General features: G+C 34.7%; 1 protein-coding gene across 1 annotated transcript in view; it reads right to left on the minus strand.

The window, feature by feature from the left end:
* The window catches only part of SCN1A (sodium voltage-gated channel alpha subunit 1), a 202877-nt gene that overhangs the window by 101597 nt on the left and 85490 nt on the right, over positions 1-15790 (minus strand). The window contains exons 5-8 of the mRNA XM_072612201.1: positions 13223-13303; positions 9915-10043; positions 6634-6725; positions 5471-5740 (exon numbers count right to left, since the gene is read on the minus strand). Coding sequence (XP_072468302.1) covers positions 5471-5740; positions 6634-6725; positions 9915-10043; positions 13223-13303 — 572 coding nt within the window. The remainder of the gene's footprint in view (positions 1-5470; positions 5741-6633; positions 6726-9914; positions 10044-13222; positions 13304-15790) is intronic.

A 15790-nucleotide genomic window follows, 5' to 3' on the forward strand; every position in this document is an offset into this window, starting at 1 on the left:
ATTTGAATGAAAAATGTTTTATACTTGTGTTCATATAGTTCCCAGGTTTATTTTGGCAGGTCAACTTCCAAGTGTTTTACATTGTCTACAGTTATTTTAAATGGAATTTCTCTTTCTACCACTTGTTGTGGGACTTTGTTGGTAATACACAGAAATACTGATGACTTATGTGGACTTTTTTTTTTTGGTGTCCAACAACTCTGCTAAATTTAATAATTTCAAGTACTTTTTTAGTTGATTCTCTAGAATTTTCTAAATGTACCATCCTATCTTCTGCAAAGAGTGATAGTTTTGTTTCCTCACTGCCTATTCTAATTCCTTTAATTCATTTTTTTCTTCTCATTGCTTCAGCTAACATTCCTAATGCAATATTAAGTAATAGCAGTGATAATGGGCATCATACTTCACTCCTGATAAAATTGGGAAGGCTTCTAGATTATTCCCATTACAGACAGTGCTTGCTGATGGTTTTTAGATAAATATTACTTATCATTTTAAGGTAAGACCCATTTATTCCCATGCTCTCTAGTGTCTTTAATAGGAATGAGGCTTGTTTTTTATCAAAGGTCTTTGCTGCATCTATTGAGATAAACATACAGTTTCTGTTGGTTTTGTTATTCATATGGTCAATTATGTTGATATTTTTTCTAATATTGAACCAGCTCTGTACTCCTGGTATGAATCCTATTTGATCATAGTGTATGATCCTTGTGATATATTGCTGTAATCTCTTTATTAGTATTTTATTAAAAATTTCCTCATCAATATTCATTAGGGAAATTGGTCTATAATTTTCCTTCTCTGATTTGGCTCTTCTTGGTTTAGGTATTAGCACCATATTTGTGTTGAAAATTAATTTGGTGTGATTCCTTCACCTACTTTTCCAAAGAATTTATATTGTATCAGGATTAATTACTTTTTAAATGTTTAGCAGAATTCACTGGTAAATCCATCTGGTCTTGAGAATTTTTTCTTAAGAAGTTCATTAATGGCTTGTTTAATTTCTTTTTCAAAGATTGAGTTATTTAAGTATTTTATTTCTTCTTTTGTTAATCTGAGTAACATTTTTTTTTTGCAGATATTCATCCATTTCATTTATATTTTCAAAGTTATTGGCATATAATTGGGCAAATAGCTTCTAACAATTGTCTTAATTTCCTAATTGGTGATGAATTCACCTCTTTTATTTCCAATATTAGTAATTTGTTTTTCTTCTTTCCTTTTTAAAATCAAATTACCAATAGCTTAACTATTTTATTGTGTCCTTTTTTCATAAAACAAGCTTCTAGTTTTATATATTAGGTCAATGGTTTTCTTACTTTCAATTTTATTAATCTCTTCTCTGATTTCCAAATTGGTGCTTAATTGGGGATTTTTAATTTGTTCTCTTTCTAGTTTTTTTTATTTGCATGCCCAATTCATTGATCTGCTTTTTCTCTATTTTATTGATATAAGCAATTTGAGACATAAATTTTTCTCCTAAGTACTGCTTTGGCTGTATCCCATAAATTTTGGTATGTTGTCTCATTGTTATCATTTTCTTTGATGAAAAATTATTATTGTTTCTATGATTTATTCTTTTGCTCACTTGTTTTTTTAGGATTAGATTAATTTTCAATTAATTTTAAATCTCTCCATTGTCTCTTCTTGAATGTGATTTTTATTGCATTATGATCTGAAAAGGATGCATTTATTACTTCTGCTTTTCTGCGTGTATTTGGTTGTTAGGTTTTTATGTCCTAATACATGGTCAGTTTTTGTGTAGGTGCCATGTACTGCTGAGAAGAAAAGTATATTCCTTTCTATTCCCATTCAATTGTCTCAAGAGATCTATCATATCTAACTTTTCCAGAATTTTATTCACCTCCTTAACTTCATTCTTTTTTATTTTTTTGGTTAGATTTATCTAGTTCTGAGAGAGGAAAGTTGAAGTCCCCCACTAGTATAGTTTTATTATCTATTCTCTCCTGAAACTCATTCAACTTTTTCAAAATTTTGATGCATGTATGGTGCATATATGCTTAGTATTGATATGACTTCCTTATCTATGGTACCTTTCATCAAGATAAAGTTTTCTTCTTTATTTCTTTTAATTAGGTCTATTTTTGCTTTTGCTTTGTCTTAGATCATGATTACCACCCCTACTTTCTTTGCTTCAGATGACCCATAGTAGATTCTACTCCAGCCCCTTGCCTTCACCTTGTAAATACCTCTCTGCTTCAAATGTGTTTCTTGTAAGCAATAAAATGTAGGATTTTGATTTTTAACCCATTCTGTTATCTGTTTTTGTTTTATGGTTGAGTTTATCCCATTCACACTTATAATTATGATATGTACATTTCCCTCCATGCTATTTGTCTCTTGTTTATTACCCTCTCTCCCTTACCTCATCATCCTGTCCCTCCTCACAAATGTTTTACTTATGATCACCACCTTCCCCAATATACCCTCCCTTTTATCAATCTCCCCTCCCCCTTCTATTATCTCCTTACTTTTTTACATCCCTATAGGGTAAGATAGATTTCTACGTCCAACTGAGGGTGTATGTTGTTCTCTCAGTTCATCATTTTAACTATACTTCAACTTAAGCTACATGATAATAATAGTTAATAATACCCAATATGTATGCAGCACTTACTTTGTGACAGTTTGTTTCATCAATAAACGCTTACAAGTCTAAGTTTTAAGTAACTACAGCTGTGAGCTTTATTTTTGTCTTTGGTGATTTTACTACATGTTATTCTTGCTTTGGAGCAAATGTAATAAAAATATAAAGGCAACTAACAATATTAATAATAATGGCTAACAGTTATATAGTGATTATTAAATGCCAAGTACTAAGCACTTTACAGATTATCTTGTTTGATCCTCAGAAAAACCCTGGGAAGTAGGTGCTATCATTATCCACATTGTATAGTTGAGGTAGAGGTTAAGTGCCTTGCCCAGGTTCATACCACTAGTAAAATGTCTTAAGCTGGATGTGAAGTTGGGTCTTCCAGACTCTAAGCCCTGCACTGTGTTAACTGTACCACCCAGTTGTCTTCTAAGAGTATGCAATTCTTTTAGTAGAAGAGTGGATAACTTTATAAAAATTATTGCAATTACATTTCCTTAAATAGTAAAACCCAATTTATTCATGCTTCTTTGAGGAATCATTGTGAAATGTCATTTTCATAATATTTCGTTGTTTTTTTTTTTTGTTTGTTTTTTTGCAAGAACTACTTGGTATACAAGCAGAACTGAAAAATCTTCTTGAATGTATGGTGTTGTCATAAGAAGACATTGTTTATTAATAAAGGACGTTTTTCCTACTTGCCATGGAATAAATGTTTTCTGAGAACTCATATTAGCTAGCCATTCTGGTCATGATATTGGATATTTGAGAAGTTAAAGCAAGATTTTTCATGTATCAATATTAACTAAATCATCCATACAACAAGAAACTGGTTGAAAAAAAATGATGATGCATCAGAGATGTAAAAACTAATACCACATTTTTTTGTTGTATCAATTTCAAGCTTTATATGTTGCAAAGGTAAACTCAGTATAAGCAAACTACAATTCATTGGTAAATATGGTGCTATTTATTTATGGCTCTTTTGTTTTAATGTTGATATTTCATTGTTAGGTAGAATCTAGGCAAGATCTGACAGATAAAGAATCTGGGAATGGAAACTCTCTCTACTGTGATCTTGCAAATGAATCCTAGGGATTTGCCTGAAAAAGATAAGGTAAGTGACCTGCTCAGGGTCACACAGGTATTATCCCAGGTAGGGTCTAATCATAGGTCTTTCTTATTACAATTCTAGCTTTCTACAAACTGGACCACCTTTCTGCTACATTGTAAATTACCAAAACTCAAAGAAGTCTTATAATAGCAGCTCACATTTATGTAACACTTTATCAACCTGCTGAATAAACTTTCCATATGGCAGTACTGTAAAGTAGTATTACAAATACCAGAGGAAAAACTGAGACTCTGGGAGTAAATCCTATTACTATGCCTGATAAATGGATGCCTGGTTATTATTACCTTATGGCTTTACAGTCTTGCTCATTAGTACAGGGAGTCAAATGGAAGGATGTGGGAAAGGAAGAGAAAATCAATAACCCCAAATCCATCACTGTGTTTTACAAGCATAGTCATCCTCATGCTGTCTTTACTAAAATGAAATGCTATCTCTGGTATTTTTTTCTCTAAAAGGAAACTGGTATTGTTCTCATTTCCTCTTCTCTTACTTCTCAATCCATTCCAGTCTGGCTTCCAAGTTTTATCATATAACTAGAATTGTTCACTCTAAGTCAATATGTTTTCTTAGCATTTTTTGGCCTTGACTTCTCTGCAATGCTGATAACTCTATCCCTTATGATATTCTCTCCTGCCTGGTTGGCTGGCACTACTCTGTCCTGGTTCATTTCATATTTTGTTGTCCATCTCAGTTTCCTTTGCTGGATCATCATCCATGTCCTGTCCCTCTTAAATAACTGGTATTGAAATATTGTTGAAATAATCTACCACTCCAAGTGTAGAATGTAGCGACTTCTTTATAGATTGTATATGTGTGTGTGTGTGTATATATATATATATATATATATATATATATATATATATATATATATATATATATATATATATATATATATATATATATATATATATACTTTTCCATCTATAGGATAGAGTCACAAAATCCAAAGTGATTTTCTTCCTGGCTTTGATTCTACAGTGAGAGACATCTTTTTCTTTGATTCTACAGTTAGAGACATCTTTTTCCTCTACATCCATACCACAGTATTATATTTCTCACACCATGATATAATCAAAATCAATATAATACAAATATGAGTAAATCACTACTAGAATTTAAATTCATGCCTAGCTTGCTTCATCATTCTCGAAATGACACAAGCAACATATAGGAGCCAGAAAAGGGATGGTTTTATATAAGGGAGAGGCAGATTAGGATACTGGACAGAGAGCTAGCATCAGCTCCAAGAAGATCTGGACTCAAATCCCACTTCTGACACCTACTAGCTGTGTGACTATGGCAAGCCGCTTGAACTTGGTGACCTAAGCCACACTCAAAGGCACTACGTTAAAGAGAAGGCGACAACCTGAATGGGAGAGGAGATTCCCTCAGCCAGAGGTTTCCTATACTAATGAAATCCCAGGTCCAGTGTTTATATATGAGATTTAGATGTTCATGTAAACCTTAGAGATCACAAAATATAATTAGAGAGTCTGAACATATCTGTAATCTCCAATCCAAAGGAAGAAAAAAAAAACAAATTAAGAGTATTCTTCATAAAGCTTTTCAAATAGATGAATTAACCTTTAAAAGAATATATCCTGTTATGTTATCTACCTTTTTACTTTTTGTCTGGATAATCAGCAGACTAACAATTTAGCATCATCTATACATCTGTCCATCTATCTACTGTATAAAATAATCACAGCAGTAATTCTTACTTTCATCTTCAATGTAAGATTTCCAGTCAAACTCAAAGATGGTTTCATTCACAAGGGTGCCATTGTAATCCTTAGTAACATTCTTTTCAATGGTGTGTTCCTCATAAGAGGAATTGGTGGGAGGCCATTGTACACATTTGTTCCTCAGGTTGCCCATGAACAACTGTAGTCCAATGAGAGCAAATACACTCAGACAAAACACAGTCAGGATCATGACATCAGAAAGCTTCTTCACTGACTGTATCAGAGCCCCCACAATAGTCTTCAGGCCTGTAAATGGAAAAGTATATTATTACAAAAGACCAATGAATCTGAAGAGATTTCCTTTCTTTTTTTCTAAGGTATGGATATTCCATGCAGAAACCTAAGTAAATGGTTCATGAAAGATGTTCGTGAAAGAACAACGCTATGGAGAGGTGAAAAAGCTCATGAATGTGAACTGATGAAACTTGATGGTCACTTGAAATTAAAGGAAATGAATGATAACATAGCATTTAGGTTGAGCAAGTGATAATGAAGTTCAAGTTCTTCATGAGCCCCGTGGCAAGACAGATCTTCTTATGGTGCTCCCCTTTTATAATGCTACTTGCTTCAAACTCATACTGGCATCAGTTTTATAACAAATCCCAGTTATAGAAAAACAGCAAATATTGTCCAGGAAGTTTAAAAGGATTTTGCTATAAAACTTGAGATGATTTAGAGAAGACATTTATTAAAACAAATTCCCCATGCAGGCTCATGCTATTCTTTATTAATTTATGAACTTAATCTTTTGCTAACAAAATCATATTTTTCAACTGATTATAGTCCTTAGTCATCAATGTCTGCAGTACATGAGAAGTTACAACATATTGGTAGGTTACCATGATAAGCAACTTTTTGTACTGACTGTAATAGAAGAGGAGCTTTTTTTTGCATCATAAGATGCAAAACCACAATGATTATATATTCTGATGTCTCATGCAAGAATTCATTAAACTCTGAGGCTGATTTCAGAATGAAAGCCAAAAAGCTTATGTCAAAAACCCCCAAGAATCATAGTTTAGTCCAACACACTCTCATATGATTCCCGGTTTCTTGTAACATTGAGCGGTGGCAAGCAAAGGCTGATGTTGAAAATTTAGGATGAGATAATCAGCCTCAGTGATTAACCTCTCTCTCACCTGGAATGACTGAAATTGTTTTCAATGCTCGGAGAACTCTGAATGTTCTCAACGCTGAGACATTGCCCAGGTCCACAAACTCTGTCACATATCTGTATAGGGGAGTTCACACACAAACAATAACAGGATAGAAGAAATAACTATAGGTACAAGGGGCCTTATGCTTTACACTAATTACTTCTTACCTGGAATTACAGAAATAGTTTTCAAAGCTCTCAAGACTCTGAAAGTTCGAAGAGCTGAAAAATTGCCTAGGTTTACAAATTCTGTTACATACCTGTAGAATTAAATCAGAGTTATTCAGGATTTAAGCAGGGTTTATGCTACTTGCTTGGGTGTTCTTAAAAAGACATTTTCTGGTACTTTTACAAGAAGTTTAAAAAACAGCAATCAGAGATTAAAGTTACTGTCATTACAGTTCACCTTCAATATTTTCAGGCTATTGGCTAAACGTATATTTCACAGAAGTATATATCACTGACTTCATTTGAAACTGCAAAATAATAAGAATTAAAAAAAAAAAACTTTCCTTACTCAATAGAGTAAAGTAAAAAAAGCCTGGCTCCAGGACAATGTAAATCCCTTGAAAACAGGCTAACAGATGTTTCATTTTTATCTCTGCATCCCCAGGACTTAGTGCATTGTGCCTTGTGCACAGTAGTGCTAAATAAATGTTTGTTGAATTGAATTCATTGGGATCTAACTCTGGTTAGAGAGAGGGCAATGAATGAAGCTAGTTTATTAGTAACTAAGGTGCAAAATGTCACCATGAATATATAAATGTTCTTTTTGACGAGTATAAACATTTGGAAGATAGGAAGATAAATTAAGATAAAATATTTAATAAGTCCTTATTACTGGTTGCCCTATCACTACTTCCTATTAATTTGAAGGAAATTGAAAGAGAAATTCAGATGGTTCTCTATTTTTTTTCCTCTGAAATTTCCTTTGGTCAACTCTGTCACATATCACCTTTCCCCTCTTCCTCAATTCTTCTTTTAAATTGCAGCGAGAACAAGAAAACCCACACTTAAGGTGTCAGTATGGTACAGGGGAAAGCATGATGGATATGCGATCAGGAAACCTGGGTTGGAATCCTGGCTTTTCTATTGATGGCATTTGTGATCTTAGGCAAGTCACTTCCCCTCTTAGGCCTCAGTTTCTTCATTTGTAAAATGTTGGGATTGGACTGGATAAATTCTATGGCCTCTTCCAACTCTAAGTGTTATAATCTAAGACCAGAGGGAGTACCCATGTCTATCACTTTCAGACTACTCCTGAACTGCCTCTTATTGTTCTCATAGATCTCTTTCTCTTTGGGAAGAAAGGATAGGTTGAAGAAATGATGAAGCAGATTACAAGGATATAGGATGCTTTTGTGTTGCATGCATGTCTGTGTGTGTGTGTGTGTGTGTGTGTGTGAGAGAGAGAGAGAGAGAGAGAGAGAGAGAGAGAGACAGAGACAGAGAGAGACAGAGACAGAGAGAGACAGAGAGACAGAGAGAGAGAGAGAGAGTCAGAGACAGAGACAGAGAGATGGAGACAGAAAAAGAGAGAAGAGAGAAGAGAGGAGAAGAGGAGAGGAGGAAAGGAGAATTATAATCAAGGAAGTACATCCTTGTCTTTGTGCCAAAGTCTAAAATAAATCACTAGAGAATGAAATAAGAACTAATGCAAATGAAATCAAAAGCTGAAGAAAATTAAGTAATGTAATAGAGATGTAATATAATTTCTCTCTCCTTCTGATTTTACTTTGATTGGATTGATCAGAGTATATTTATTGTAGGCCGATGCCCATGCATTCAGAATCATAGAATCCCTGAGTTGGAAGGGACATCAGAGATCATGTAATTCAAATCAAATATGACTGAGAATCTCCTATCATCCCAAACAAGTGGTAATTGAGGGTTTAGGGAGAGAGAACTGATTCTTTCCTGAGGCAGTTCATTTCACTTTTAAAGAGCAGCCACAAAGCCTAAACCTGTCTTTTTCCATCTTCTATCCATTGCTTCTAATTCTGCCCTTTGAGGCTAAACAGACTAAACCCAATCCCTTTTCCACATAACAATCTTATTACTTGAATGTTGGCTGGCAATTTCTCTCTCAGTTTTCTCCTCTTTTGGCTAAACATCCCCTGTTTCATCAATTCATTTTAACATGCATGATTCTGAGTCCTTAAACAATGAGTTGATCACCCTCCTCTGGGCACTTCCAAGTGATCAATGTCATTAAAATGAGGGGTCTAGCATTGAACATGGTACTTCAAGTGGAGACCTAACAAGAGAAGAATATAATAGAATTATAATCTCATGATTTCCGGATAGTATTCTATTAATGCAATCCAAGGTGGCTGTAAGATTTTTTGGGTGGGTAGGGGGAGGGATGGACTAGTATATTGTAATGATGACTCATACTGACCTAATGATTTACTAAAATGACCATTTTTTTCAGATAAATTGTCCAACACATTCCTTACATTGTACTTATGAAATGGAAATTTTGAACCCAAGTGGATTATTTATGTTTATCCCTATTAAATTTTATCTTCATAGATTAGCCAGCTCCAAATTCTAGCCTGTCAAATTATTCTTGGATCCTACAGGTATCCATTGTTATGCATCCCTTCTATCTTTGTATCACCTGCCAAGCTCATAAACATGTTACCTATTCTGTTACCCCTGTCACTACTACAAATGGTAAACAGCAAAACCAAGGACAGAACTATAGGATTCTTTACTAGAGACATGCTTCTAAAAGTGAAGTGAACCATAACTTACTATTCTTTGGGTCTAGTCATTCATTCAATTCTGAGTCTGCTTAAACTGTACCATCATCTCATCAGTATCTCTCCATCTCATACCCAGGACATCATAAAATAACTTTGTCCAATGCTTTTCTCCTTTAACTCAAAGAAAGAAGTAGAAAATTTTGGCAGAAAGGGGAAAGCACAACTTTTGTTGTGCTAATGATTTAAATCAATTTACAAGGCTGAAATTGAGAATGTAGGTGGTTATGTACATATATGTATCTGTGCATTTAAATCAATGACTGTCAAATAAATGTCATGAATGAGTTTTTCAGTAACTGAAATTTTCCTTAGTTATACAACTGATGGAAAGAGAATTGTTTCAAATGTTCTCAGCTGTTACTAAGATGGTACCTATGTGTATGAACCTAAAACATGTGAATCTGAATCTGATTCCTTCCTTCAGATGTGGGAAGTCCAGACTTTAAAACAAAAGGCAAATTTTACTCTCAATTAAGTTTCAAAAAATACTTACGCAAATGTAATGACAGTGAAATCAAGCCAGTTCCATGGATCCCGGAGAAAAGTGAAATCTTCTAAACAGAAACCTCTGGCAATGATTTTTATAAGTGATTCAAATGTATATATTCCAGTGAAAGTGTACCTGGAAGCAAATATCCAAAATCGTAATAAATTGACTTTTTTTCCTTTATAGAACATTAATTGCTTATCAAATATTAATGAAATAAATATATAAAACTGGAAAGAAATGGAACTAGTTCAAATTTGCATTTATCTTAGATAATATTGCTAAATTACATTTAGGTAAACTAGCTATGCTAATATTCTTTAAATGATAAATTGATATAATCTCAAATATAATGACTATATTGATTAAGTTTGCTGAACTCTTTGTTACAAGGGAGGTGTGTGTGTGTGTGTGTGTGTGTGTGTGTGTGTGTGTGTGTTTCTGAATGTATATGGTGGGGAGTATATTTAGGAATGATTATGATAGCCACTATAGAGTCACATGTCTGCAGTCCTTGCAACTGAGGCAGCTGAGAATGGCAGATTATGAGCAGGTGTAAGACTGAACTAACCAGGTGTATGAACTAAATTCAGAATCAATATAAGTCTCTGGGAGTCGGGGGGAGGGATCCACAGGATGCCTAAGGAAGGATGAACTAACCCTGATTCTGGGCCAAGCAATAGTGGGGTCAGGCCTGTGAGTAGTTACTGTACTTCAAGCCTGGGTGAGAACTTAATCTCAAAAATAACAACAGTAATAATAAAGATAAAGCAATATAAAGTGTACAAATACAAATAAAACATCAAGTTTCAGCTACGTAAGAACAGTATGAGGAGGTTTTGTGGTATGGTGGAATGAAAACTGGATTTGGAGGCGAAGAGTATGGTGATGAATCCTGACTTGGCAACTTGATTACCTCCCTGGGGATTTTTTCCTCACCTATAAAATGAGTAAGTTGGACTAGATGACTTCTAAGATCCCTTCTAGGTCGAAATCTATGACTTCATGGGATTTTGGTAGAACTTAACTGTATTGTTATGTTCTAATATGATGTGGTAATGTCATAAACAAATAGAACCTCCTAAGAATTGTTTAGGGTACTCATAGAACAGATCAGTCAATCAATAATATATCAAAAGCATAAATACTTTCCTTCAGAGTATCAAAATTCTGTTTCATTGATGTTTCATGAAAAGAGCAAGGCCAAAACAGCTTAATTTTTGTTTTTCTCCTACTTGTGTTTCTATCATGGAAAGCAGGGAAACTGACGAGTTAGGCATATTTTATTGGCAATAACTTGAATGATCACTGGGTTTGGAGTCATAAAGTCACTGAGTCACTGAGCAAAGAGTGATAAAAAATTAACATTTAACGACAAAAATAGCCTGAGATAGTGTTGGGTTTTCAATGCTGTTTCCAATGCATACCGTTCTATTTAGATGTGGACAACATCTTTTAATTTATTCATTTTTTATCCATTTCACTTGGGAAGTTCTGTCTGCTTGACAGTCAGAGGACAAAGTCATAGATCTAGGGTAGATGGAGGAAGGGACCTATTACTAGGAGTGGCACTCTAGGATGAGTAGGGAATTAGGTGGTGGGCCTTAGGATTGTATATCTAGGAACAGAGCAAGCCCAGAAGCAAGCATTTTCTGGATGGCCCTGACCCTAGAAGTAGAGTAGGGATTCAGTTCTATCCCTCAGCCTAGTCTGATTCTTGCAGTGAAAAAAACAGGCCAAGCATTTCAAAAGGGAACCTGCAATTTTGTCATTGAAACTTCAGAGCTTTATAACTGATTAGTAGTGGCTAACTCTAGTAGCATTTTATTGGAATTCCAAAGAGACAAGCCCATAGCCCTGTTGCTCAGACCCAAACTCAGGTCAGAACTTGTAGAGCTTAGATCCAAAAAGGTAAAGACAACGGTTAAACATTCCGATTGCACCGATTTCTCTTCCACTCTTTTTCACTTAGAGGTAGGTAAATGGTTCAGTGGACAGAGTGCTGGACCTGGAGTCAGGAAAGAATTGAGTATAAATTCTGCCTCAGACATTTTCTAGTTGTATGAGTCTGGGTAAATCACTTAACTTTTGTTTGCTCCATTTCCCTCAAATGTAAAACAGGAATGATAATAACATCTACCTCCAATTGTGGTTGTGAGGATTAGAAAAGATAATATTTATAAAGCACTTAGTATGGTGCCTGGCACATAGCAGGTGCTATATAAATGTGATGATGACTTCTCTTAGAATTAACTACTAGAAAGAAGCCAAGGGTTTCACCAGACATTTTCTCTGCCCTCTCTTTTAAGTTCAATAGCACAACACAATAGATGTGTTAGGGAAAATAGCGAAGACTGTATTGCCTACCTCTGGTGAGAGGTTTCCCTCCCATGAGACCAGTCTTATGGTCTCCCTTACCATGAGATAAAAGAAAGGCTGTGGTGAGACCTATGCTGTACAAAGTAGGTCCCACAAAATTGCCACTATCTTGGATAACTTTCAGTTTAAATTTTTTGATATTAACCTTTGCTACTTCAGCCTCCACTGCAACTGATCTAAATTGTTTCCATAAATTTCACAAGAGAAATAGTTCTTGCCTTTGAAACTGACATAGGCCTGAAACTAAAGAAAATGGCTTTTTACTATTTTGGTTTTGAGGTGCCCACAGTTAGCCCTGGCTTCTTACTGCATCAGTTCTGGGATGCCCACAGAGGCCCTAAGCTCTAGGGAAGGAAATTCAGCTCTCTAGGATCCTGCCAAAGATTTCTACCCTTCGTTTATCCTCACTACCATCTTTCCTATAATGTGAGAATTACAGCACAGGACAGTGGCCCATATGATTAGTTCTCATATGACCAGGCCCATTGGTAAGCAAATCTTACCGTTCCTTCAAAATTATTTTTCATCTGTTTTGTATCTACCTTTAATAGATACAGCTTTAATAGCTTGAGTTTGCACTAAAATTTTCGGAATATATATATATATATATATATATGCGTATGCATACATAGGTACATAAGTATGTATGTATGTATGTATGCATGTATGTATGGTCTCCTCCAGCTAGACTGTAAGCTCCTGGAGGCAAGGATTGGTTTACCTTTGTTTCATATCCCCAGTGCCTAGCACAGTGCCTGACCCATACTAGGTGCTTATTAGATGCTTATTGTTTGATAGTTTAGGGGTGTAATCACATTTCCCAAATGACTAAGTTCAGTGATTCAAAAAAACCCATAATACAAAGGTCCAAATGATGTCTTAAAATATATATACTCAAGTTATGGAAGTGATATAAGATAACATTGTTAACTTACTCTACATTCTTGGTCCAGTCAGGAGGATTGCTCATTGTCATGAACACGCAGTTTGTCAAAATAGTGCACATGATAAGCATGCTGAATAATGTAGGTAATAGTTAAGGAAAACACGAAATAATACAAGAATATCTTTTACATAAAGCTAACAAAGTGGAAGTAATTTATTACATCAAACTCCCAAGGCATTTTAGTGGAGACTATACATGCAGAAATGAGTTGGGCAGTTTTCCATCAGAAAGAAATAGCTTTAATTCATTCAGAGAACAAAAAAAAATTGCTGAAAATACACCACCTCTCCCATCCTCAAGCTTGATGTTTATGAATTAAGATTTATCCTGTTTGGGTTGATAAATTAAAGTAATCCACAGTCAAAGGGTAGCGTGATGCTAGCTTTGGGGATGCATTTTTTAGGTCAGGTTTATGCAAATAAATTAGGATTGGATATGACTGAGATAGGGTGAGCCTATTCCACCTTTAGTTTGTTTAAAAAAAAAACCAAACCAACAAACTACCACGGCAGATAGAGGAAATGACTCCTTTGTGTTCGTTTCTGTCAATTACATTTACTTCTGTTCAATAAGTATTTCTTAAGGGCCCGCTATGTGTAAAACATTGTTTTAGGTGCAAGGGGAGATATAAAGTTTATATAAGAGAGTTTTCCTATCCTCAAGGAGACTACATTCTCATAGGGGGATACGATACATAGATAATAATAATAATAACAACATTAATATACAATTATATATCAGAAGTGCATCTTAGAGTCATAATACAAAGTGCTGTGTGAGGTGTGAAAGGAAGGATGTTACTGAGAAGGGGTCTAAGGGCAGGCTTAGTGGAGGAGATGGCACTTGACTTGGGTTTTAAAGGATGGGTGGGAATAGAAAAGGCAAATAGAGAAAGCAAAAAAAAAAAAGATACAGAAGTAGGAAAATACAAGGCATATCTGGGGGACACAAGTAGTTGAGTTTTGTCAATGCAGAGTTCACTGAGTGGAGTAACATTAAATGAGATCAGAATTGCAGGATGATGCTAGATTATGGTGGGCTTTAAATGTTAGGAAGTAGTTTGAATTTTGTTCAGGAAGCAATAGGATATTGACTTTTTTCCATTTTTTTTTTAAACAGAAAAGGGGCATGTCCCTCTCTATGCATATGGAAGACTGACATATTAAGATGTATGAAGGACAGATTGGGAGGAGGGTGGTGCAGGACAGTTATACAATAATCCAAGTAGTTTAAAATGAGGATTTGTAGCTTTCTGGTAGAAGTAGAAATAAAGAGGAAAGATGAACATGAAAGATGCTGCAGAGATGGAGCAGACCTAACTTGATGACTGGTTATATACAAGAATGTTTCAAACATTACTGACTGAGTAAGTAATAGAAACTGATAAAAATATTAAAGTCAGAAGAAGCATCAGGTTTAGGGGGAAAAGGGAAGACATTTCATTTTTGCATTTGTATTCCCAGTGCCTAGCACAGTGTTTGGCACATAAAAGATGCTTAATAAATGCTTATTGATTGATGTTGAACTTATGTTATTGGTGAGACATATGGGTAAAGATGTTTTGTAGGAACTTGGAAATATAGCTCAGAGGAGTGCTGGAGATACATAGATATGAGAGTCATATGCAAAAAAATGAAGTCTGCAGCAATGGGAACAAACAAAAAGAAGGTGAATGACAGATTCAGCTAAATGAGTAGTAGCCCATATTTCAGTCACACCCAATTCTGCTATATTCATGGTGATCTACCCTTAGAATAGTAACAGGGAGGCAACAAAAATGCTAAAATGGAACCTAGAGATCATTTAGTCTAAGATTAAAACAAGTGTTCATGTTTTAAAGGAAACTAAAGTCAAGTGAATAATTTGGTTATTGTGACAGAGGTAGTTAGTGTCAGAGTCTGCACTAAAACATAGCCTGCTGATTCCTGGACCAATACTCTTTTCCTACCATTTTGTTTCACTCTTTTTTTTTTCCTAGAGAAAAAGAGAATTTTTAGAATATGGCCACATGATGGCGCCAAGAGCTGAATTATTGAAAGACAAATCTTCCATTTGCACCAATATTCCCCCAAACATGATCTTTATAACTTTAAAGTTGTTTTAATAGCTTTATGAAACATATATTCATGTAATTGATAAAATAACACAGCCATTTGTTTTAAAATGAAATTGAATGTTTAATGTGAATACTATGGGATAGACTTAGAGATATAGATTTAGAGAACAGGCTTCAGAGGTCATTTAATATGACCCTAATTTTTTACATATGGAAACTGAGGCCTAGAAAGCTGTTTAATATTAAGAGATGAGCTATGACAAATTTTATTTTTTAATATTTCTTGGTTTTTAATTTGGCAAATATTTTAGTTTCACACATATTGCTTGAAAAAACATAAATTCAGAAAACTGACCTCTAAAGTTTCTCTTTTAAGTTATTATAATTCTATGTTAACAAGTTAACCATGAAATGATTGATAACTGAGTCACTGTGAGACAAATGTTTAGCACGTAGAGAAAATGAGTTTTCCCACAGGAGTACAAACAGATTTAGTAGAAG

This window comes from Notamacropus eugenii, chromosome 5 (assembly GCF_028372415.1).
Source record: "Notamacropus eugenii isolate mMacEug1 chromosome 5, mMacEug1.pri_v2, whole genome shotgun sequence".
Classification (NCBI taxonomy): Eukaryota; Metazoa; Chordata; class Mammalia; order Diprotodontia; family Macropodidae; genus Notamacropus; species Notamacropus eugenii.